We start from the raw sequence: 24,190 nt of genomic DNA, 5'->3' as shown, positions 1-24,190 counted from the left end.
CAGTACCAGTGGTGACTTGGCCTGTCACAGTGGGGTACAGTACCAATGGGGAAAGGTCTGTCACTGTACAACTCTGGGGTACAGTAGGTCTCTTTGGAAAATATATCTTTCTTTCTTTATTGACCTAACACGCTGAAGTGAGGTCTCACTATAATCCAGTATAATCTCAGCAATTATTGCAAGGAGGTTAGACTACAGCAGTAATGTCAAACCATTCACCTTTCCAATTGATTGTTGTACCCTCATACCTATTTTAAGTATATCCTGTTCCCTCTATAACAACTTTTTTCCAGATAAAGTCATGAAACACTACAGCAAAAGACAGACCCTTTGGCCCATCTGGTCTACACTGAACTGTTATTCTACCTAGTCCCATTCATTCAAATCTCTGCTTTTTAAAAAAAATTCTTCCTATCATCTTCCTGTCCAGTCAATTAGTCTGTCTAACTCTTTCCATACCATCACTTCTCTCAAGTGTTTCTCCTGTCGGGCTTCTTGTCAGCAGAAAACTTGGAGATTACATTCAAATTTTACATCCAGGTCACTCGTCTAAATTGTGAACAGATGAAAGCCCCATGCAGGCCTCCAATTAACCCATTCACGAAGAAAACACCAAACAGAATGAAAATACTTTGTTCTGTCCATAGTTCTGAAGACAAATACAGATTTTATTTACTCAGTTGCTGGTGTTCTAAAGGCTACCTTTGGTGAACACAAAGCAGTCTCCAAACAACAGGAATTCTGCAGATGCTGGAAATTGAAGCAACACACATACAAGTTGCTGGTGAACGCAGCAGGCCAGGCAGCATCTCTTGGAAGAGGTGCAGTCGACGTTTCAGGCCGAGACCCTTCGTCAGGACTAACTGAAGGAAGAGTGAGTAAGGGATTTGAAAGCTGGAGGGGGAGGGGAGATCCAGAATGATAGGAGAAGACAGGAGGGGGACGGATAGAGCCAAGAGCTGGACAGGTGATAGGCAAAAGGGATACAAGAGGATCATGGGACAGGTGGTCCGGGAAGAAAGACAAGGGGGGGGGGGACCCAGAGGATGGTCAAGAGGTATATTGGCTCCATCCCTCCCCCTCCTGTCTTCTCCTATCATTTTGGATCTCCCCCTCCCCCTCCAACTTTCAAATCCCTTACTAACCCTTCAGTTAGTCCTGACGAAGGGTCTCGGCCTGAAACGTCGACTGCACCTCTTCCTACAGATGCTGCCTGGCCTGCTGTGTTCACCAGCAACTTTTATGTGTGTTGCAGTCTCCAAAGATAGGTACTCATACAGCTATCATTGTCATGTGGAAAACAGGCGCTCCACAAAATTCAACATCAATTTGAATTTGAAAACATCGAGCCAACTCCCATGAATCCTTTAGTAAATTATATGGAATGAGTTGCTAGATTAAAGGGTGGAGACAAGCACAACTATAGCATTTAAGAGACATTTGGACATGAAAATGGCATGGCAAGGAAAGGTTCAGTTATATGAACCAAAAGCAGACAAATGGTAGTATCCTGGTCAGCATAGATAATTTGGACCCAAAGGGCCTGTTTCCCTTGTACAACTCCGAATCTGTACAATATTGTTGGCTAGCACATAGTTCCCATCGATACAGAAGAAAATACATTCTCTTACTCCATTCTGAATCCTTGTTGATTCCAAGCTTGTCCATAAACTCCATACGGAGGCATTTGCCAGCCATTAGGCATATACTGCCCAAATTGTTGAGTATTTCCATACCACTGGCCAAACTGGCTCCAAGGTTGAGGGTAGCCCATTTGGTTTTGCTTAAAAAACAAACAACAGGAGGGGGTGAGAAACAGAGCAAGAATACATTTCAAAAACTTCACAGTATGTTTATAATAAAATTCTTGGAACATACATTTGGTTTCACAATATTGGCAGCTTTTAACAGTACAGATGAAAAATTTTTCATCCCCCCACCCAATATTAAACAGTTTACTGAACAATACTCCTCATTCAAGTCAGTTCTGACTGAATCCCATCACAACTTGCCACTGAACCCAAACTTTAGAGTCTCACAAAATGCTGTACTTCATGACTATGAAAAGAATTAATACACTGATTACAGTGATAATGAACAGTTTTACTCTCATGCTCTATACTCTATACTATCCCATTGCCTTCCTTCTGCTTTTGTTCTGTTTTCAACACTTTCTGGATATTTTTATCCTACCTAGATGAAAACCAAGCCAGTTGTTAATAGCTCAAAGCTCAAGCAATTGAACAGTCAGAACTTCTCTTTTTAATTTAAAAACGTAACTTGTTGATCAGGACTGCTGGCTAAAACAATGACAATTTAATGGAGAATATCACATTTAATGAAAGCAGAGTATTGAACTTGGTCAATTATTGTCACCCAAATTAGAAATATATTTAAACAGAAATCAGAAGCTGCTTTTTGAAAATATCAATTTGTCAGATATTAAATCTGCTTTAAATAATCAGAGACAAAATTTTAACTCACTTGTTGAAATTGTCCCATTCCATCGGGTGTTTCCTTTCCCCAGTAACATTTGACAATGTGTCCTTCTATGGTAGTTCCATTGACTGAGACAATAGCATGCGCAGCACTTTCATGTGATGAAAAACTTAAACAAAACAATACAAAGTTAATACACTGACTTTAAATTGTCCATGCTGAAGATATCATAATGCATGGTTTACTCTGTTTGATACCGATGAGAATTGGTCTTTGGAACAGATTATAAAACTCCCACTCATTTCATCTATGTAACAATTTAATCCTAAAAGGGCAGTAGACTTTTTAGATTTAGATTCCTTTAAAATCAGAGTGTATACAGTATACAACATGAAATTCGTGCTCTTCACAGGCATCCGCGAAACAAGATACCCCATAGAATGAATGATAGAACACTGAAGCCCCAAAACACACCCCTTCACAGCAGCAAAAGCATCACCCCTCCTCCCCCACTCGTAAATTCTCACAGTCAACATTTTCAAATTATTAAATGTATCTAAATTTACTTTGAAGCCTGCTAACATCATAAAATTACTTAGTTTCAGTGTGGAAATGCCTGAAATGATTCACTTTGGAAGGTCGAACTTGCAGGATACAGGGTTAATGGCAGGATTCTCAGCAGTGTGGAGGAACAGATCCCATAGATCAGTTCCCACATAAATCAATAGGGTGATTAAGGCATATATTGACCTTCATTAGTCAGGGGACTGAGTTCAAGAGTCACGAGGTAATGTTGTAGCTCTATAAAACCCTGGTTAGATCACACTTGGAATACTGTGTTCAGTTCTGGTCAGTTTATTTCAGGAAGAATGTGTAAGCTTTAAGCCTGATTTATACTTGTGTGTACGGGCTACACCGTAGGCCTGATTTATACTTCTACGTAGCCCCATGCTGTAGCAAGCATGCATTGTTGTGTCTGCAATTCACTGCCAAACCGCTAGTTGGCGGTGGGGTTTCTATGCCACTGTGTTGAGCTTCTTTGTGAGAGACATGGACGAGGAAATGCAGTTCAAATATTTTCAGATGTCGGCAAGTAGATTTGACGAATTCGTTCATCGTCTCCAACCACTTATTTCGCACCACTGTACAGACATGGCGGAGAAAAGCAACTGAAAATGCGTAGGGGGAAATGCGATGCTACCAAGCGGACCAATCACAGTTGTTGCGGTCTGTGTCGCCAGGACGCACGAGTTACTTTTTTGGGGAGGTGCACGTCACCCTACGGCGTGGAGTACGCAGTACCTACGGTGTACATTTGATGCAGAAGTATAAATCAGGCTTTAGAGAGGGTGCAGAGGAGATCTACCAGGATGCTGCCTGGATTAAAGAGCACATCTTATGAGGATAGGTTGAGTGAGCTAGGACTTTTCTCTTTGGAGCAAAGGTGGATGAAATGTGACTTAATAGAGATGTATATGTAAAGCGTTTCTTCTTTTATGTTACTACAAAGGCTAACAAAATGGCTTCTTTGTAATGTTATAATTAAAATGGCTTTTCTGTAATAATAACTGCGATGTAAGGAGTTCTCTCTCTGTCTCTGCTTGTTTAGGTTATATTATTGATAAGAGGGAACAAACCAATTGGGATAGATGTTATTCTTTCTTGTGTGTCCGTAAGCTATTGTGTTTCGCGGGCTTTGGCGGAGAAGGCGCGATGGGGACAGAAAGAGGAGACGCGATGCTGTGACCCTGGGCAGCTGGACCAACCCTGAGCGGGAGTCCGAGGCCCAGGGTCTTCGGCGAGGAGAGGAGACGAAGACAGATTCATGTGGAGCGTCTGGTCAACCACCATGGTTGGTTCCAGGCGGCGGGTCGAGGAGGTCGGAGAGGATCAAATGGCGGAAAGACGACTCCGTTAATTGAGCTCCAACTGTTGTGCACGAAATGGTTGAACTTTGATAAGTTTGGCGCCTTTTATTTTCCTTTTATATTTTATCTCTATTAATTACATAGTTCCAGCAAGATCTATAAAGTGTAATCATTTAATCGCATATGGTGTATTGTTTATTATTTTGCGGGGTGGGGCACATCACACAGCATCCACACAAACTTGATTACCCAGTTTGGCGGGGTCGAAGGCAGAAGCGAGCTGAGCAAGCCTGAGGCTTACCAGGGGGCTACATATATGATAAGTTGTGTAGATAGAGTGGACAGCCAGAGACATTTTCCCAGGAAGGAAATGGCTTCACATAGAGTGTAAGGTACGTGGAACTTGTTGCCAGGGGTGGTGGTAAAGGCAGATGCATTAGAGACATTTAAGAGGCTCTTAAATAGGCACACGGATGAAAGAAAAATGGAGAGCTACGTAAATGGCTAGATCAATCTTAGTGTAGATTAAAAGGTTGGCACAACATTATGGGCTGTAGAGCCCATCTTCTACAAAATGTGGGCATTAATTTGCTAAAACCATGAACACCATTAGCAGCATCAAAATATTGATTTCAAACTAGCACAGTGAATTACCAGGAGGCTGTTACATTTATCAACAACTAAGTCTAAACTGCTTCAATTTGTAATGAGGCTTAGAAACAGCTGGCAAATATGGGATTTACAATGTTTAACAGTTTTGGATCATTACTGTAGTCACATCAATAATATTTTCAAGAAAAAGATCTGGACGGAAAAGAATTTTTTAAAAATTCAAAACCAATTCCAGATACAAACAAAATATGACAGTGGATACAGATGTGCACCTTGAAAAGCCAATGCTGCAGCATCAGTTCTCTTTGTCATACTGATCAACTTGACTGAAACAGTCCAATTTTCTCACTTTACAGCTATCCAAAATTTGTTCTCTCAAAGATGCTATCTGATGTAATGAATATTTTCAGTACTTTGCTTTTTATGCTGATTATTCAAGGACTGAACATACCGTACAAATGAATATCCTTTCTCAGGAAACACCCTAATTTCCATGATTTGTCCAAAGGGTGAAAATGTCTGACGCATGAGTTGCTCTAAATAAGAAAAAAATATTTTGAAAGTAAGGTTAACAGATTTCTTCAACAGTTTAAGAATTTATTGGATGTTATACACTGGAAATAATTGTATCTCTATTTATCTATATACACCTATATCTATAAATAAAAGCTATTGAAACTTTAATCAGTAAACAAAAACAGATGTGTGCGCCTTGAGGAAGAGGGCGCTGAAGGGTACTTAGGAAATTAAAAGGGTAAAGGAGACCAAGAAATATCTTTTACAGGTAAGATTAAAGAGAACCCCAAGTCATTCTATGAGGAACAACAGAGTAGTCATGGTAAGTATTAAATAAGCAACGTGTGTGTGTAGAGCCGTGGATTGTGGGCAATGTCCTAAATGAATACCTATCTGTATTCACCAAGGAGAAGCACATGGAGGGACATGCTAATAATCTGGGGCAGCTCAGTATTAAGAAGGTGGAGCCATTAGTTTTTTTTGGAAGTAATAAACTCCCTAAAGTTGGATTATGAACTAAGAACTATCTCAAATAATTGATTATGAGAGGCACAGATAGGTTAGAAAAACAAAATCTCTCCAAATGGTAAGTTACCAAAACCAAAAGGGTACTAGTTTGAGATGAGAGGAAGGGGTTTTAAGGATGACTGAGTGTTTTGTTTCTATATGCAAAAAGTGTTTAAAAGATAGTGGTGGAATCAGATGCAATCATTATGTTCAAGAAGCATTTAGACAGATGCTTATATAAGCAAATTATAAAAGAATAATAATACAGGCAAATAGAATTAGTATAGACAGGGGAAAAGTCAGCATGGACTTGGTGAGCCAGAAAGCCCATTTCAGTAGTGTACTGATGGTACCCTATAACAACTTGTGGTAGATGTAGCACTGGTGAGGCCTCACTAACAGAAGTGAGAGCTGTTTTGGGCCCCTTATCCAAGAAAGGATGTGCTGACACTGCAGAGAGATCAGAGGTGGTTAACTAGAATGATTCCAGGAATGAAAGGTTATCATATGAGGAATGTTTAATGGCTCTGGGCCTGTCTATACTCACCAGAATTTAGAAGAATGAAGGTGTGGGGGTGGGATCTCATTGAAACCTATTGAATGCTGAAAGGCCTGTATAGAGTATATGTGGAGAGGATGTTTCCTATAGTGGGGGAGTCTAGGACACTCAGAATAGAGGGGTGTCCATTTAGAATGGAGATATGTTGCAACTTCTTTAGCCAGAGGGTGGTGAATCTGGAATTTGTTGACACAGGCAACTGTGGAGACCAGGTCATTGACTGTATTTAAGGCAGAGGTTGACAGGTTCTTGATTAATCAGCATGTAAGAGGTTATGGGGAGGAGTCAGGAGCATGGGGTCAAGAGGGAAATGGACTAGCCTTGATAAAATGGTAGAGCACACTTAATGAACCAAATGGCCCAATTCTGCCCCTCTTATGGTCTTGTGTGAAGAGAAGCAGAATTTCACTAAGTAGTTGTGCTTAGTGCTCTTAGTTTTATTCAATGATATGCTGCTGAAGTGAGAGTGTTTTAATCTAGTGTAGAAAACACCACATCAAATATGAAAGTGTGTGATTATCACATTGGCCATTTTATTTTCTAGCTTTACCTACTCCTCTCCAAAAAGTGCTGATCAGTCATCAGGATACAAACAGACATAGATATTTAAGATAATCACTGATAAATAGTGATTGACAACAGTAGCTTGTTAGCTTCAACTGTTAAATAGAAACCATGTACCACCTGCTTCAAATTTTACAGCAGATAGTGTAATTAATACATAACCTTGAATGAAGTGAGGGGGATAAATGGAGGATTTTTAATAATGAGGAAAAATACAATAAATTTCCAGATACACATCAATAAAAATTATAATTTCTCCACAAAGAGAATGCTATGTCACTCTAAGTATATTAAAAGCAAGAGAGTCATTAGTGAAAGAGTTGATCTCTGTCAAAACCAAAAGGAGCAATATGTTTGTAGATCACAGATGTCAGACTCATTAGTCAATAACTTAGTTTTCTTTCTACTTCCTTTTTATATATTAGGTTACATTAACTGCTCTCCAATCTATTGCAACTGTTCCAGAATCCAAAGAATATGGGCAAGTGACCGACATAACTATTTCCTGGCTCACCTCCTGAAACACTGAGCTACAGGGTATCTTTAATCCCTTCTGTAATACAGATTTTAGTTTGCTTTAATTGGTCTCCCATTTCTTTGTTCCCAATTATTAATTCTAGCTTCTGACTAAAGACACCTAGAGTGATCACTCAAGTTGAGTATGAAGTTCTAAGACATTGTGTATTAGTGGATCGTCAGGTGGCTGTAGAGGCCAACCCAGGATCCACATGTTCTGGAGCAGTGTGGGCAAGAGGCCTACCTAGATTTGCCTTCACTGATCTTTAGCTCTTCACAAAATATTAAAGCTGTTATGTTCTCGTTATTTTCTCCTTCCCAATTAATCCCTTTGTCCTTCTATGCAGAGCTCTAAACTGTTTCCAACCCTCAGGTTTTGCTGGCCTTGATCTAACACCTTCTCCAATTGCTTTTGAAATCCATGGTTGAACTACCTTTACTGTTGCACCACACAGGAATGAATAACCGTTACACATAATCTAGGTACCATTTAAATGATTGCCACTGACAACCCGTCAAGCAACATTCCCCAATCTATCACAGCCAGCTCATACCTCTCTATAGCTTCCTTCATTTAAATTCAGGACCCTAGTCTGAAAATCAGTTCTCTCACTCTCTAACTTCATAAAGGATTTGTTAACAGTGGCTCTTCCCTCAAGGGATCCCACAAAACAAGATTGTTTATTAATATTTTTCATTACACACCAGTCAACAATGGTCCACACTCTTAGCCATTTCCTCAATATGTTAATTCAAAAGCCGCACTGAGTGCATTCTAGAAATTCCTCCTCCGCAGTATTAATGCTAGTCTGGTTTTCCCAATATGTTGAACAAAATCACCCACAATTAGAATTGCATCCATCTCTAATTTCCTAATAAATACCATCACCTAACTGCAATTCCTTAGTTCCACCAGAACAGATTCTGCAATAGGACTCACAGAGAAAATATTTTTCCTCGCTATTGTATCGGTCTGTTCTTTTACCTAGCATGCCATTCTAGCTCCCTTCCTTTTCTCACCCAATCTTGCTTGAATATCAAGTTTCCCTTCTGTTCAGTTCCCATCCATAGTCACCCTGCAGCATGTCCCTGTAATCACAACTATTTCACATCCATTCACATCTAGATCTGCAGTTAAATGATATACCTTACTGTGACTACTTGGCACATTAAGACACAATGCCTTCAGGCTTTCGCCTTTATCATTCCTGATAGTCTTAGCATTATCTTGAATAATGCCTCGAAAAGCTGCCATCCATCATTAAGGAACTCCACCACCCAGGATGTGCGCTCCTCTCACTACTACTATCAGAAGCCCAAACGCACAAACTCAACATTTTAAGAATAGCTTCTCCGCTCACCATTCAGATTTCTAAATGGTCCATGAACCTACGAACACCATCTCACTATTTTTGCTCTCCTTTTGCACTAACTTTTATACTTCTTATTGTAATATACAGCACATCTCATGTATTACACTGTACTCTTTCGTTCATATGTACCCTGTTGTATGACGTGGGGCTTCATGGTTTTTCTATGACCATGGCTGTTCTTGGCAAAATTTTCTACAGAAGTCGTTTGCCATCTTCTTCTGAGCAGTGTCTTTACAAGACAGGTGACCCTAGCTATTATCAATACTCTTCAGAGATTGTCTGCCTGGAGTCAGTGGTCTCATAACCAGACTTGTGATCTGCACCAGCTGCTCGTACGACCATCCACCACCTGCTCCCATGGCTTCACGTGACCCTGATCGGGGGGATAAGCAGGTGCTACACCTTGCCCGAGGGTGACCTGCAGGCCAGCGGAGGGAAGGAGCACCTTACACCTCCTTTGGTAGAGACATATCCCCACCTCACCACCCAGTGTATTGCTGCATCACAACAACAAATTTCATGAGATAATCTGATTCTAATTCTATGTATTAAATCTTACCTGTAAGTCCAACAGCAATGCCACCACAATAAACGGTACAGTTGCTAGGACTAGATTGATTGACAACTTCTTCATAGGACAACTGTTTGGTATTTGCTGTAAAAGGGAAAACTGAACATTAAACATCATATTCATATTACCCGAATTTCTTTTTATAAAAATCTGATTCTTTGATAATCACAAAATAAGCTTTCAAACTTTTGAGGATGTGACTAAACACATTGATGAAGGAAGAGCAGTAGATGTAGTGTATATGGATTTTAGCAAGGCATTTGATAAGGTACCCCATGCAAGGCTTATTGAGAAAGTGAGGTGGCATGGGATCCAAGGGGACATTGCTTTGTGGATCCAGAACTGGCTTGCCCAGAGAATGCAAAGAGTGGTTGTAGACGGGTCATAATCTGAATGGAGGTCGGTGACCAGTGCGGTGCCTCAGAGATCTGTTCTGGGACCCTTACTCTTTGTGATTTTTATAAATGATCTGGATGAGGAAGTGGAGGGGTGGGTTAGTAAATTTGCTGATAATACAAAGGTTGGGGTGGTTGTTGTTGTTGTGGATAGTGTAGAGGGCTGTCAGAGGTTGCAGTGGGACATTGATAGGATGCAAAACTGGGCTGAGAATTGGCAGATGGAGTTCAACCCAGAAAAGTGTGAAGTGGTTCATTTTGGCAAGTCAAATAAGATGGCAGAAGATAGTATTAACGGTAAGACTCTTGGCAGTGTGGAGGATCAGAGGGATCTTGGGGTCCGAGTCCATAGGACACTCAAAGCACCTGCGCAGGTTGACTCTGTGGTTAAGGCGACATACTGTGTATTGGCTTTCATCAAATGTGGAACTGAATTTAGGAGCTGAGAGGTAATGTTGCAGCTATATAGGACCCTGGTCAGACTCCACTCGGATACTGTGCTCAGTTCTGGTTGCCTCACTACAGGAAGGATGTGGAAACCATAGAAAGGGTGCAGAGGAGATTTACAAGCATGTTGCCTGGATTGGGGAACATGCCATATGAAAACAGGTTGAGTGAACTTGACCTTTTCTCCTTGGAGTGACGGAGGATGAGGGGTGACCTGATAGAGGTGTATAAGATGATGAGAGGCACTGATCATGTGGATAGTCAGAGGCTTTTTCCCAGGGCTGAAATGGCTGCCACAAGAGGGCACAGGTTTAAGGTGCTTGGGAGTAGGTACAGAGGAGACGTCAGGGGTAAGTGAGTTAGTTTTTTTTTGTGTGTTTTTTTAAAACTCAGAGAGTGGTGAGTGCATGGAATGGGCTGCCGGCAACGGTGGTGGAGGCGGAAACGATAGGGTCTTTTAAGAGACTTTAGGATAGGTACATGGAGCTTAGAAAGTTAGAGGGCTATGGGTAACCCTAGTAATTTCTAAGGTAGGGCCATGTTCGGCACAACTTTGTGGGCCGAAGGGCCTGTATTGTGCTGTAGGTTTTCAATGTTCTATGTTTTTTTCTAAAATGACAATTCAAATTTCCACATATTTCACAATCCAAGAAATGCTCTTAAACAAATCAACAAAATAATCCATCATTAAGGACCCCCATCACCCAGGACATGGCCTCTTCTCATTGTTACCATCAGGGAGGAGGTACAGAAGCCTGAAGGCGCACACACTGATTCAGGAACAGCTTCTTCCTCTCTGGCATCCGATTGCTGAATGTATATTGAACCCATGAACACCTTAATACTTTTTTTAAAAATTTCTTTTTGCACTAAATTTATATATAAATATATATAAAACTGTGAATTATAGTATATTTACTGTAAATCCATTATTTCCTCTATTTATTATGTATTGCATTGTACTGCTGCCGCAAAGTTAACAATCTCATAATGTATGCCAGTGATATTAAAGCTGATTCTGATCCACAGAGCAAAACTGCCAGTCATACTACATCATGTTTATGAGCATCTTTCATTACAAGGTATACATTTGTACTGTTTAAACATAGCAAATACCATTTCCTTTTAGGTTATTTTCTGTACTTACGTTCTGATGTACTCTTTGGTGCAGGTGGCTTCCGGGTTGCCCAGTTTGTTCGGATCTGCCTTCCTCCAAGCCACTGCCCACCCATCTGCTGAATGGCATTCTCAGCATCCTGACAAGTGAAAGTAAAATGGAAGCCAACCCTCAATAAATAGACAAAACCACCAAAATACATACCAACAAAATTAGAAAAGATAATGGGCTTTCAGTGAACACTTGCAGTAAATCTGACAAGTGACTGCAACTCAAGTTCCTTTACTTCCTTGAAGTTCAATTTCTCAATTCTGGATTGAACTTGAGATGGGCACACATGGATTTCACCTTCAACTGAAATAAGACTTTCTATTCTTGTACTTGATGCTTATTAAACAAGAAAAAGCTTGCTCACATATGTAAGAAATTGAAAACTGTAGCAAAATGTTCATTACTTTCCTATGAATGACAGGATACTCTTCTTTCACAGAAATCCAGAACTTGTCCAGGATGATGAGGTCAGTAAATCTCATCTCGAGTGCGTGATCAGAGTGCAGCTCCCAAAGTTCTTCCTCTTCTCTTAAAGTCAAGTTCAAAGGCTGAGCAGAAGATTCAGAGAAAGGGTCCCTCACCCAGTAATATACTTGTGTTGAAAGGGAGGAAAAATATTGTCCAATTTTGATCTGCAGTTTTTGCAGGTGGTTTTCAATAAGACTCAAGACTTTCTGATATCCTTCCTCATTCTCAAGCCCAAGCAGCAGTGGAATCATTTCAAGATTTCCTTTTGCAACATAATTTTTCCAAAGATCGGTTTCCTTTTAAATCCAGAAATCTTGTCACTTGAATTCAAAACATTTTCTCCAGGGCTTTGCAGAGACTTGTTCAATTGGTTCATATGATAAAAATGTCTTTTAAATACTTATACTTTATTGTCGCCAAACAATTGATACTAGAACGTACAATCATCACAGCGATATTTGATTCTGCAATAGTTTCTGTAGCCATTCTTCATCTTCAAAGCACGCAGCAAAATCTGGCCAAATATATTCTTGAAAGTACTCCTGCATTTCACCTTGCAGCTCAAACACCCTCTTGAGAACTCTTCCTCTGCCAAGCCACCGGACTTCTGTATATAGCAGGAGATTGGTGTCCTCTTTGTCCAGGTTTTCACAGCTGCTTTTTTAAAAACATTCTCCAGTGAACTGGTCTTAAAGCTACTAAATAACTTGCCTCCTGAGTCTTTTTAATGACTGTGACTTTATTTTCAAAACCTTTAATCTGTTTGTTTTGAGACTACAATGGTCATTTAAAATAATAAGCACTCTTATGTGTCATATGGCTGTGATTTGTAGTTAAGTGTCTTTTCAATTTTGCTGGAGCCATTGCTACATTTGTAAATTGTTTGCCACAGACTAGACACAATGGAATAGGATAGCCTGGATCACCAGTCCATGTAAAACCTATTGATAAGCGGCTCTCACTGTAAAGACAGACTTCCTTTGTGTCCATTGTTGCACTAGCGCAGTGAAATGACTCTGAAGATTGTAATTCTTCATCATTAACCTTATCAGAATTGTCCATAGGCCTAGGCCTAGAGACCTCCTCTTCCATCTCACACCTCCTTTTCAAAAATTGCCACACTGGACTGTCTTTAGAATAAAAATTTCTTTCCAATTTTCTACTACACTGGTAGTTTTTTCACTCCCACAAGTCAGTCAGCAGCGCACAAGGGGAAGTTAAGGGAGGTAGGTCGGGAAGGAGAGGCCCGACGTCACAGCCCAAGTTGGGCGCGTCCATACAATGCTCAGAAAACACTTCACGCTTCTGATCAGCCGAGCATCCTCCCCTCTGTGCAATACAGCGCTCACCACCAGCCTAGCATCCCCCCCTCTGCAATACAGCGCTCACCACCAGCCTAGCGTCCCCCCCTCTGTGCAATACAGCGCTCACCACCAGCCTAGCGTCCCCCCCTCTGCAATACAGCGCTCACCACCAGCCTAGCATCCCCCCTCTGTGCAATACAGCGCTCACCACCAGCCTAGCGTCCCCCCCTCTGAACAATACAGCGCTCACCACCAGCCTAGCGTCCCCCCCTGTGCAATACAGCGCTCACCACCAGCCTAGCATCCCCCCTCTGCAATACAGCACTCACCACCAGCCTAGCATCCCCCCCTCTGCAATACAGCGCTCACCAACAGCCTAGCACCCCCCCTCTGCAATACAGCGCTCACCACCAGCCTAGCAGCCCCCCCTCTGCAATACAGCGCTCACCACCAGCCTAGCATCCCCCCCTCTGCAATACAGCGCTCACCGCCAGCCTAGCACCCCCCCCGCAATACAGCGCTCACCACCAGCCTAGCACCCCCCCTCTGCAATACAGCGCTCACCACCAGCCTAGCGTTTCCCCTCTGTGCAATACAGCGCTCACCACCAGCCTAGCGTTTTCCCCTCTGCAATACAGCACTCACCACCAGCCTAGCGTTTCCCCTGTGCAATACAGCGCTCACCACCAGCCTAGCGTTTTCCCCTCTGTGCAATACAGCGCTCACCACCAGCCTAGCGTTTTCCCCTCTGCAATACAGCGCTCACCACCAGCCTAGTACCCCCCCTGCAATACAGCGCTCACCACCAGCCTAGCATCCCCCCCCTGCAATACAGCGCTCACCACCAGCCTAGCATCCCTCTTCTGTGCAATAAAGCGCTCACCACCAGCCTAGCTTCCCCCCCTCTGTACAATACAGCGCTCACCACCAGCCTAGTACCCCCCCCTGCAATACAGCGCTCACCACCAGCCTAGCATCCCTCTTCTGTGCAATAAAGCGCTCACCACCAGCCTAGCATCCCCCCCTCTGTACAATACAGCGCTCACCACCAGCCTAGCATCCCCCCTCTGTGCAATACAGCGCTCACCACCAGCCTAGCGTCCCCCCCTCTGCAATACAGTGCTCACCACCAGCCTAGCGTCCCCCCCTCTGTACAATACAGTGCTCACCACCAGTCTAGCGTCCCTCCCTCTGTGCAATACAGCGTTCACCACCAGCCTAGTGTTTACTCCTCTGCAATACAGCGCTCACCACCAGCCTAGCATCCCCCCCCTCTGCAATACAGCGCTCACCACCAGCCTAGCGTCCCCCCTCTGTGCAATACAGCGCTCACCACCAGCTTAGCGTCCCCCCCCTGCAATACAGCGCTCACCACCAGCCTAGCGTTTTCCCCCCTCTGCAATACAGCGCTCACCACTAGCCTAGCATCTCCCCCCCGTGCAATACAGCGCTCACCACCAGCCTAGCATCCCCCCCCTCTGCAATACAGCGCTCACCACCACCCTAGCATCCCCCCTCTGTACAATACAGCGCTCACCACCAGCCTAGCGCCCCCCCTCTGTGCAATACAGCGCTCACCACCAGCTTAGCGTCCCCCCCCCGCAATACAGCGCTCACCACCAGCCTAGCGTTTCCCCCCCTCTGCAATACAGCGCTCACCACTAGCCTAGCATCTCCCCCCCGTGCAACACAGCGCTCACCACCAGCCTAGCATCCCCCCCCTCTGCAATACAGCGCTCACCACCAGCCTAGCATCCCCCCTCTGTACAATACAGCGCTCACCACCAGCCTAGCGCCCCCGCTCTGTGCAATACAGCGCTCACCACCAGCTTAGCGTCCCCCCCCGCAATACAGCGCTCACCACCAGCCTAGCGTTTTCCCCCCTCTGCAATACAGCGCTCACCACTAGCCTAGCATCTCCCCCCCGTGCAATACAGCGCTCACCACCAGCCTAGCATCCCCCCCCTCTGCAATACAGCGCTCACCACCAGCCTAGCATCCCCCCTCTGTACAATACAGCGCTCACCACCAGCCTAGCATCCCCCCCGCAATACAGCGCTCACCACCAGCTTAGCGTCCCCCCCCGCAATACAGCGCTCACCACCAGCCTAGCGTTTTCCCCCCTCTGCAATACAGCGCTCACCACTAGCCTAGCATCTCCCCCCCGTGCAATACAGCGCTCACCACCAGCCTAGCATCCCCCCCCTCTGCAATACAGCGCTCACCACCAGCCTAGCATCCCCCCTCTGTACAATACAGCGCTCACCACCAGCCTAGCATCCCCCCCGCAATACAGCGCTCACCACCAGCCTAGCGTTTCCCCTCTGTGCAATACAGCGCTCACCACCAGCCTAGCGTTTCCCCCTCTGTACAATACAGCGCTCACCACCAGCCTAGTGTTTACTCCTCTGCAATACAGCGCTCACCACCAGCCTAGCGTTTCCCCTCTGTGCAATACAGCGCTCACCACCAGCCTAGCGTTTCCCCCTCTGTACAATACAGCGCTCACCACCAGCCTAGTGTTTACTCCTCTGCAATACAGCGCTCACCACCAGCCTAGCATCCCCCCCTGCAATACAGCGCTCACCACCAGCCTAGCATCCCCCCCCGCAATACAGCGCTCACCACCAGCCTAGCATCCCCCCCGCAATACAGCGCTCACCACCAGCCTAGCACCCCCCTTTGCAATACAGCGCTCACCACCAGCCTAGCACCCCCCTTTGCAATACAGCGCTCACCACCAGCCTAGCACCCCGCCTCTGCAATACAGCGCTCACCACCAGCCTAGTGTTTACTCCTCTGCAATACAGCACTCACCACCAGCCTAGCATCCCCCCCTCTGCAATACAGTGCTCACCACCAGCCTAGCATCCCCCCCGCAATACAGCGCTCACCACCAGCCTAGCATCCCCCCCTCTGTAATACAGCGTTCACTACCAGCCTAGTGTTTACTCCTCTGCAATACAGCGCTCACCACCAGCCTAGCATCCCCCCTCTGCAATAGTGCTCACCACCAGCCTAGCATCCCCCCTGCAATACAGCGCTCACCACCAGCTTAGCATCCCCCCCCGCAATACAGCGCTCACCACCAGCCTAGTGTTTACTCCTCTGCAATACAGTGCTCACCACCAGCCTAGTGTTTACTCCTCTGCAATACAGCGCTCACCACCAGCCTAGCACCCCCCCTCGCAATACAGCGCTCACCACCAGCCTAGCATCCCCCCCTCTGCAATACAGCGCTCACCACCAGCCTAGCATCCCCCCCCGCAATACAGCGCTCACCACCAGCCTAGCATCCCCCCCGCAATACAGCGCTCACCACCAGCCTAGCATCCCCCCCGCAATACAGTAGCATCCCCCCCCCCGCAATACAGCGCTCACCACCAGCCTAGCGTTTCCCCTCTGTGCAATACAGCCCTCACCACCAGCCTAGTGTTTACTCCTCTGCAATACAGCACTCACCACCAGCCTAGCATCCCCCCCTCTGCAATACAGTGCTCACCACCAGCCTAGCATCCCCCCCCCAATACAGCGCTCAACACCAGCCTAGCATCCCCCCCTCTGTAATACAGCGTTCACTACCAGCCTAGTGTTTACTCCTCTGCAATACAGCGCTCACCACCAGCCTAGCGTTTACTCCTCTGCAATGCAGCGCTCACTAATTATCAACATCTTCCCCTACCTCGCGTCAAAAACTGAGAATAACTTAACCAAATTAACATGGTCCTACTGCACACTGCCATACTGGACTGAGACTTCTAATGAGATCGCTGATGGGGCTGCTCAGTCACTGCCCACCACTGCGAGCGCTAGCATCGAGTGTTACATGAAGTTCAAAAAACTATGTTGATTTTTCTTTAATCATAATCTCTCACGGAACTCCTAGCAACCTCTCATGGAACCTTAGGGTTCTGCAGAACCCCGGCTGAGACACCCTGCTGTAGAGTGTAGCAATGACCGTTAACCTAAACCAAATGATATTATCAGACCTTTCTACCTTGGGAATATTTCCTTTCACTACTTGATTACACACATTGAAAGGGAGCTAATGAAAGTAAGATCAAAGACTTAAGGGGACTTTATAAGAGTGAAAATAACTCTGTCATGGATGGTCCCATACCCAGGCTGCGAAAGCAGGCGGGTTGGACAGGGATCTAGCAACCAAATCCCGTAAAAACCTAGGGCTACAGAAACACCAACAGAAGCTCCAAAGACCTCATCCCTTGGAGAGGAAGGATCTACACCTGGGAACAACCTGAAAGACTGGCCCAGGATAGCGGACTCTGGTGAGCTGCTGTCAGTGGCCTATTCCCCGGTAAGGGTGATAAGCTTAAGAAAGAGGTGAAAATGGTAAGAGCTTAGGCAAGACTATCACAGTGTTGCCTGAAAATGCTAAAGATCCTGCCAAAGGAGTCAAATATGTGATGTTAAAAACATACACAATTGGAGAGGGGTGAATAACAACAGCCCACTATAAACAAACAGAATCTGCAAGGAATAACAATCACAGTTTGTATGAGTCTTTACCACTGTTCTTGACGATTTCTTTAGTCACAATCAGACACACAAGTTTTTGTTATTTTCTTACATACATGAAGTATTGGAATTGTGAAAGCGTTATTCAGATGACAAGTTAATCAGTTTAATTAAAAGTTTGCCAAATATGATGCTCCCATACTTACCCATTTATTATAGAAGGATACAAAGCCATACCCTTTGGATTTTCCAGTTGCCAAATCTTTAACCACTCTAGCATCACTAAAAATATAAATAGACAAGGCATAATGAATAAATACATTTCTTGTTGGAATAACTTTACCGTAGAGAATAAAAGACAGGAACCACACACACAAAATGCTTATTGTCAAGACATCACATCTCACCTTGATAAAGGGACCACTTAATGCAAGAGCGCCATATTCTACAAAGCACCTTTCCTCCTTTCCACTATAAAATGTACTACATCTCCCACTGCTAGTTTTACTACATCTTGACTTTCTAATTCAGTTATTACAGCAGTTAACTTTAACGTGGTAAACATGCAAACTGTGGCTCAGCTGGCTAATGTACTTACAGAAGTTTATTTTAGTTTTTATTTTTAAAAAAACTATTCAAATAGTTTGTAAGTTCATTCATTAAAAAAAAAGTTAAAATGTCTGATAGGCATGGTCAAAGCAGCTATTCCTAGTTGTATAAATAACCAGGCCAAATCAAAAAAGAAAAAAAACCAGTTGAGATTGCAAAATTAATTGAATGGCTTTCCTTAACCATGCACATTACACAGTACTTGTTGCCAACAAGTTTTCTACCTATTCTTAAAAATACAGTATATGAAATAGAAAAGACTAGAAAAATAAAAAATAGGAATTAAAAGGCATACATCGCCTGTTAACAATTCTTTTAGTTTCTCGGTAGGGTGAATTCGTTACCCCCTTTTTGGACTGTGGGCAGCTGTAAATTTTGAGAAATTGAGATTTTCAGAAACGGTTGCAATATTCAGAGAAAACTAATAAGACACTGTACTTCCAAAAGTGTTAACAGAACTACGCAGACTAGCATAAATATATGAAAAGTGCATTATATACAGACAGGATCAGATCACTAAAGAATTGATCATGAACTATTTTAAGCAAAATTGAGAAAAAACCAAAGTCAATTATCTGTTTACAAAGAGAAAAGGAAATAAGAAAACTACAACTGAGTGAACGATTATCCACTGTGACAGTCCCTTGCTGTTAGCCATGGAAATCCTGTCCATTCTTCAGAGACATTCTGTAAAATAACCAGAGCCCTATTATTTGAAATTGATTCAGAATCCATCTATGGTGTATCTTCTTTTCTCTTTCCCAATTATTGGTAATTATGTGGAAGTCCAGATAAAATGCTTCTCAGGCAATTTGTTAACTCGAGAATAATTTTGCAAAATGCTTTTTTTAAAAAAAAAAGTAAGGTCTATTGCTAGTATGAATAAATTGCTTTTTTACCTTCAGGTTGGAAAGCTTTGGTAACATCTATGACATGCTTCTGTATAAAATGCATTTGGAGTCCATGTTTAACGTGAGATTACCATGCAACCGCACGTGAAAATACCAACTCTGTGTGGATCAAGAGTAGAGGACACAAACTGTCTGTGAGGATGTGTTGTTTAATCTCGTACCAGTATTTTGTCTTCACTGCGCCATCACTTTAAACCTAACACCTGACTTGTTTTTGTTGGCCCACATAGACTGGATTTTGTCCTTCATCTAAAAGAAACCCACATCATCAGCACCAATACTTTAAGTTAAAGGAAGCTGTGAAGTAATGACCAAGTTGCAATAAATGTAATCTGAGAAAACTAAGAATTGTATATTCAATATATTCAAATCATTTCACAGTTACATTTCCAATACCATCATAATCCCCAAACAAAAGAGAAGCACGCTTGGTCTCCTCCCAAGTCTCTCAACCTATCTTACAGAAGGTACTTACTGATGACGAGGGAGATTTCCATTCAAACCAGAATATTTCCCATTTCTGCTTGATATTCAAACATCTTGCTAGGTTTAGAAACTCACCACCTCATTGGTTATTGATGGCAGAAACCCACATATTAAGCTACACAGGGTGTCAAATACACTCCTGTAACCTCAAAAATTAATTTGAATTAGTAAGAAGAAAAGCACTCACAGCTGTGAACTGGTTTTATAAATCATCTGAACACCATCATTTCACACCATAACCTCTTGGTTTGTAATTGCTGGTGATAAGCTTTTTTTTTGGGTCAAAAACATAACCAGAAAACTTGCTTGATAGTTTTATTTATCAACATCAAAAGCTGACGTTGGAAAGCCTACGAGAGGCTAAAACTAACCAACAGCAACTTTGCCAACAGGTGTTATTGGTGCAAAAGTACTGTTTGCTGCTGCTGGACCACATCCATGTAGGCCAACAAATGTAACATCTCAAGCTCAAATGGATGAATGTTTAACATTATAAAAGTCAGATTGAATCCAAGACTGTAATGCTGCTCTAGATGTTAATATAGTATTAAAAAGAATCAATAACCTGTACCTTCTACATGGAACAGACGGGCAGCATTCTGCAAACACACTGAAGTGAAGGACAACCGAGAGGAATGCATTAAAATTCCTAGAGCCCTTTTGAGTATTGGAAGATTATTTCAATCATCAAATTACACACCCTTTGCGAGAACACCTTCAAAATATTCAACACAAACATACATAGATTACTTTTTTGTTTCAATGCAGAAATGCTTCTGCAGTCTTCCAAAGGAAAGAAGAGTTAGTTTAATATTTGAGGTTAAGGTAAGCTTTGTGAGAAAGCTAGGTGATAGCCCTCTCCAACATTTTTTTTTTAAAAAGACCTTATGCAATAATATTTGCTTCTCCACTTCAGACATTGAAGATCTTCTATTGTTTGCATACACTGAACACAGAAGATTGCAAAGTTCTGTAGTGATGTTAGTCTCTGCATCATGCACTGACAATTGTACATAATCAAAGATCACTTCAATGTCTATATCACTGCAACTCAACACAATGCTAATGGCCCTGCTACAACTGATATTTTACAATCACAAAACCCAAACCAAACTGACTAAAATTCTAGTTTCTGGTTTCAATGGAACCAAATGTTTCCCTGAGATAAATGCACTTTAACTGATCTGAATTAACGGCTAAGTTTCACGATTTATAGGAGTATAGGAATAGAATGAGGTGGAGGATAAATGCGTGGCTGAGGGATTGGAGAGGGGGGCAAGGGTTCAGATTTTTGGATCATTGGGACCTCTTTTGGGGCAGGTGTGATCCGTACAAAAAGGACGGGTTGTACTTGAATCCCAGAGGGACCAATATCCTGGCGGGGAGGTTTGCTAAGGCTATTGGGGAGTTTAAACTAGAATTGCTGGGGGGTGGGAACAGAACTGAAGTGACGGAGGAAAGGGAGCTTGGCTCACAAATAGAGAAAGCTTGGAGACAGTGCGAAAGGGAGGATAGGCAGGTGATAGAAAAGGGAAGCATTCAGACCAATGGTTTGAGATGTGTCTATTTTAATGCGAGGAGTATTATGAACAAAGTGGATGAGCTCAGAGTGTGGATCAGCACTTGGAGCTATGATGGTGTGGCCATGACAAAGACTTGGATGGTGCAGGGGCAGGAATGGCTACTTTAAGTACCAGGCTTTAGATGTTTTAGAAAGGACAGGGAGGGAGGCAAAAGAGGTGGGGGCGTGGCACTGTTGATCAGGGATAGTGTCAAAAGGAGGAAGTAATGGAGGGGATGTCTACGGAGTCTCTGTGGGTGGAAGTTAGGAAGAGGTCAATAACTCTGTTTTTTCTAATATATAGACCACCCAATAGTAACAGAGATATCGAGGAGCAGATAGGGAGACAGATTCTGCAAAGGTGTAATAATAACAGGGTTTTTGTGGTGGGAGATTTTAATTTCCCCAATATTGATTGGCATCTCCCTAGAGTGAGGGGTTTAGATGTGGTGGAGTTTGTTAGGTGTGTTCAGGAAGGTTTCTTGACAGATAAACCTGCAAGAGGAGAGGCTATACTTGATCTGGTACTGGGAAATGACCCTGGTCAGGTGTCAGATTTCTCAGTGGGAGAGCATTTTGGGAAATAGTGATCACAATTCTATCTCCTTTACCATAGCACTGGAGAGGGATAGGAACAGACAAGTCAGGGAAACATTTAATTGGACTAAGGGGAAATAGGAGGCTATCAGGCAGAATTTGGTAGCGTAAATTGGAAACAGATGTTCTCAGGGAAATGCACAGAAGAAACGTGGCAAATGTTCAGGGTATATTTGACAGGGAAAGGATGATAGGATACAGGAACCATGGTGTATAAAGGCTGTTGTAAATCTAGTCAAGAAGAAAAGAAGAGCTTACGAAAAGTTCAAAAAACTAGGTAATGATAGAGATCTAGAAGATTAAGGCTAGCAGGAAGAAGTTTAAGAATGAAATTAGGAGAGCCAGAAGGGGCCATGAGAAGGCCTTGGCGGACAGGATTAAGGAAAGTCTTAAGGCATTCTACAAGTATGTGAAGAGCAAGAGGATAAGACTTCAGAGAAGTGTGACAGTGGAAAAGTGTGTGTGGAACTGGAGGAGATAGCAAGGTACTTAATGAATACTTTGCTTCAGTATTCACTACAGAAAAGGATCTTGGCGATTGTAGGAATGACTTGCAGCGGACTGAAAAGTTTGAGCATGCAGATATTAAGGAAAAGGATGTGCTGGAGCTTTTGGAAAGCATCAAGTTGGTTAAGTCACCGGGACTGGATGGGATGTACCCCAGGCTACTGTGGGAAGCGAGGGAAGAGATTGCTGAGCCTCTGGCGATGATCTTTGCATCATCAATGAGGACCGGAGAGGTTCTGGAGGATTGGGGGATTGCAGATGTTGTTCCCTTATTCAAGAAAGGGAGTAGGGATAGCCCAGGAAATTATAGACCAGTAAGTCTTACTTCAGTGGTTGGTAAGTTAATGGAGAAGATCCGGAGAGGCAGGATTTATAAACATTTGGAGAGGCATGACATGATTAGGAATAGTCAGCATGGCTTTGTCAAAGCCAGGTCATGCCTTATGAGCAGGATTGAAATTTTTGAGGATGTAACTAAACACGTTGATGAAGGTACAGCCGTAGATGTAGTGTATATGGATTTCAGCAAAGCATTTGATAAGGTACCCTATGCAAGGCTTATTGAGAAAGTAATTGAGCATGGGATCCAAAGGGACATTGCCTTCTGTGGGAAAGCCAGTTCTGGATCCACAGAGTGGTTATAGATGGGTCATATTCTGCATGGAGGTCAGTGACCAGTGGTGTGCCTCAGGGATCTGCTCTGGGACCATTACTCTTCGTGAGTTTTATAAATGACCTGGATGAGGAAATGGAGGGATGGGTTAGTAAATTTGCTGATGACACAAAGGTTGGGGGTATTGTGGATAGTGTGGACGGCTGTCAGAGGTTACAGCGGGACATTGATAGGATGCAAAACTGGGCTGAGAAGTGGCAGATGGAGTTCAACCTAGACAAGTGTGAGGTGGTTCATTTTGGTAGGTCAAATATGATGGCAGAATATATTATTAATGGTAAGACTCTTGGTAGTGTGGAAGATCAGAGGGATCCTTGGGGTCTGAGTTCATAGGACACTCAAAGCTGCCACGCAGATTGACTCTGTGGTTAAGGCGACATACGGTGCATTGGACTTTATCAACCATGGGATTGAGTTTAAGAGCCAAGAGGTAATGCTGCAGCTATATAGAACCCTGGTCAGACCCCACTTGGAGTACTGTGCTCAATTCTGGTCACCTCACTACAGGAAGGAAGTGGAAACTATAGAAAGGGTGCAGAGGAGATTACAAGGATGTTACCTGGATTGGGGAGCATGCCTTATGAGAATAGGGTGAATGAACTCGGCCTTTTCTCCTGGACCAATGGAGGATGAGAGGTGACCTTTTAGAGGTGTACAAGATAATGAGAGGCATTGATCATGTGGGTAATCAGAGGCTTCTTCCCAGGGCTGAAATGGCTAGCACGAGAGGGCATAGTTTTAAGGTGCTTGGAAGTAAGTACAGAAGAAATGCCAGGGGTTAAGTTGTAGTTGTTGTTTTTTCTAAAAAAAAAGCAGAGTGGTGAGCGTGTGGAATGGGCTGCCAGTGGCGGTGGTGGAGGCAGAAACGGTAGTGTCTTTTAAGAGACTCCTGGATAGGTACATGGAGCTTAGTAAAATAGAGGGCTATGGGTAAGCCTAGGTAGTTCTAAGGCAAGGACATGTTCAGCACAACTTTCTGGGCCGAAGGGCCTGTATTGTGCTGTAGGTTTTCTATGTTACTATTTTTGAACCCGTGTTTTAAACCACTTACATACAGATTTTT

At 43.4% G+C, this 24,190-nt stretch overlaps 1 protein-coding gene across 1 annotated transcript in view; it reads right to left on the bottom strand.

The window, feature by feature from the left end:
- LOC134351106 (cytotoxic granule associated RNA binding protein TIA1-like) overlaps positions 1–24,190 on the bottom strand; it is a 67,345-nt gene that overhangs the window by 5,576 nt on the left and 37,579 nt on the right. The window contains exons 6-11 of the mRNA XM_063057187.1: positions 17,990–18,065; positions 11,515–11,623; positions 9,514–9,609; positions 5,371–5,455; positions 2,485–2,608; positions 1,632–1,783 (exon numbers count right to left, since the gene is read on the bottom strand). Coding sequence (XP_062913257.1) covers positions 1,632–1,783; positions 2,485–2,608; positions 5,371–5,455; positions 9,514–9,609; positions 11,515–11,623; positions 17,990–18,065 — 642 coding nt within the window. The remainder of the gene's footprint in view (positions 1–1,631; positions 1,784–2,484; positions 2,609–5,370; positions 5,456–9,513; positions 9,610–11,514; positions 11,624–17,989; positions 18,066–24,190) is intronic.

Source organism: Mobula hypostoma, chromosome 8, assembly GCF_963921235.1.
Source record: "Mobula hypostoma chromosome 8, sMobHyp1.1, whole genome shotgun sequence".
Taxonomy (NCBI): domain Eukaryota; kingdom Metazoa; phylum Chordata; class Chondrichthyes; order Myliobatiformes; family Myliobatidae; genus Mobula; species Mobula hypostoma.
This window is presented reverse-complemented; position numbering and strand designations above follow the sequence as displayed.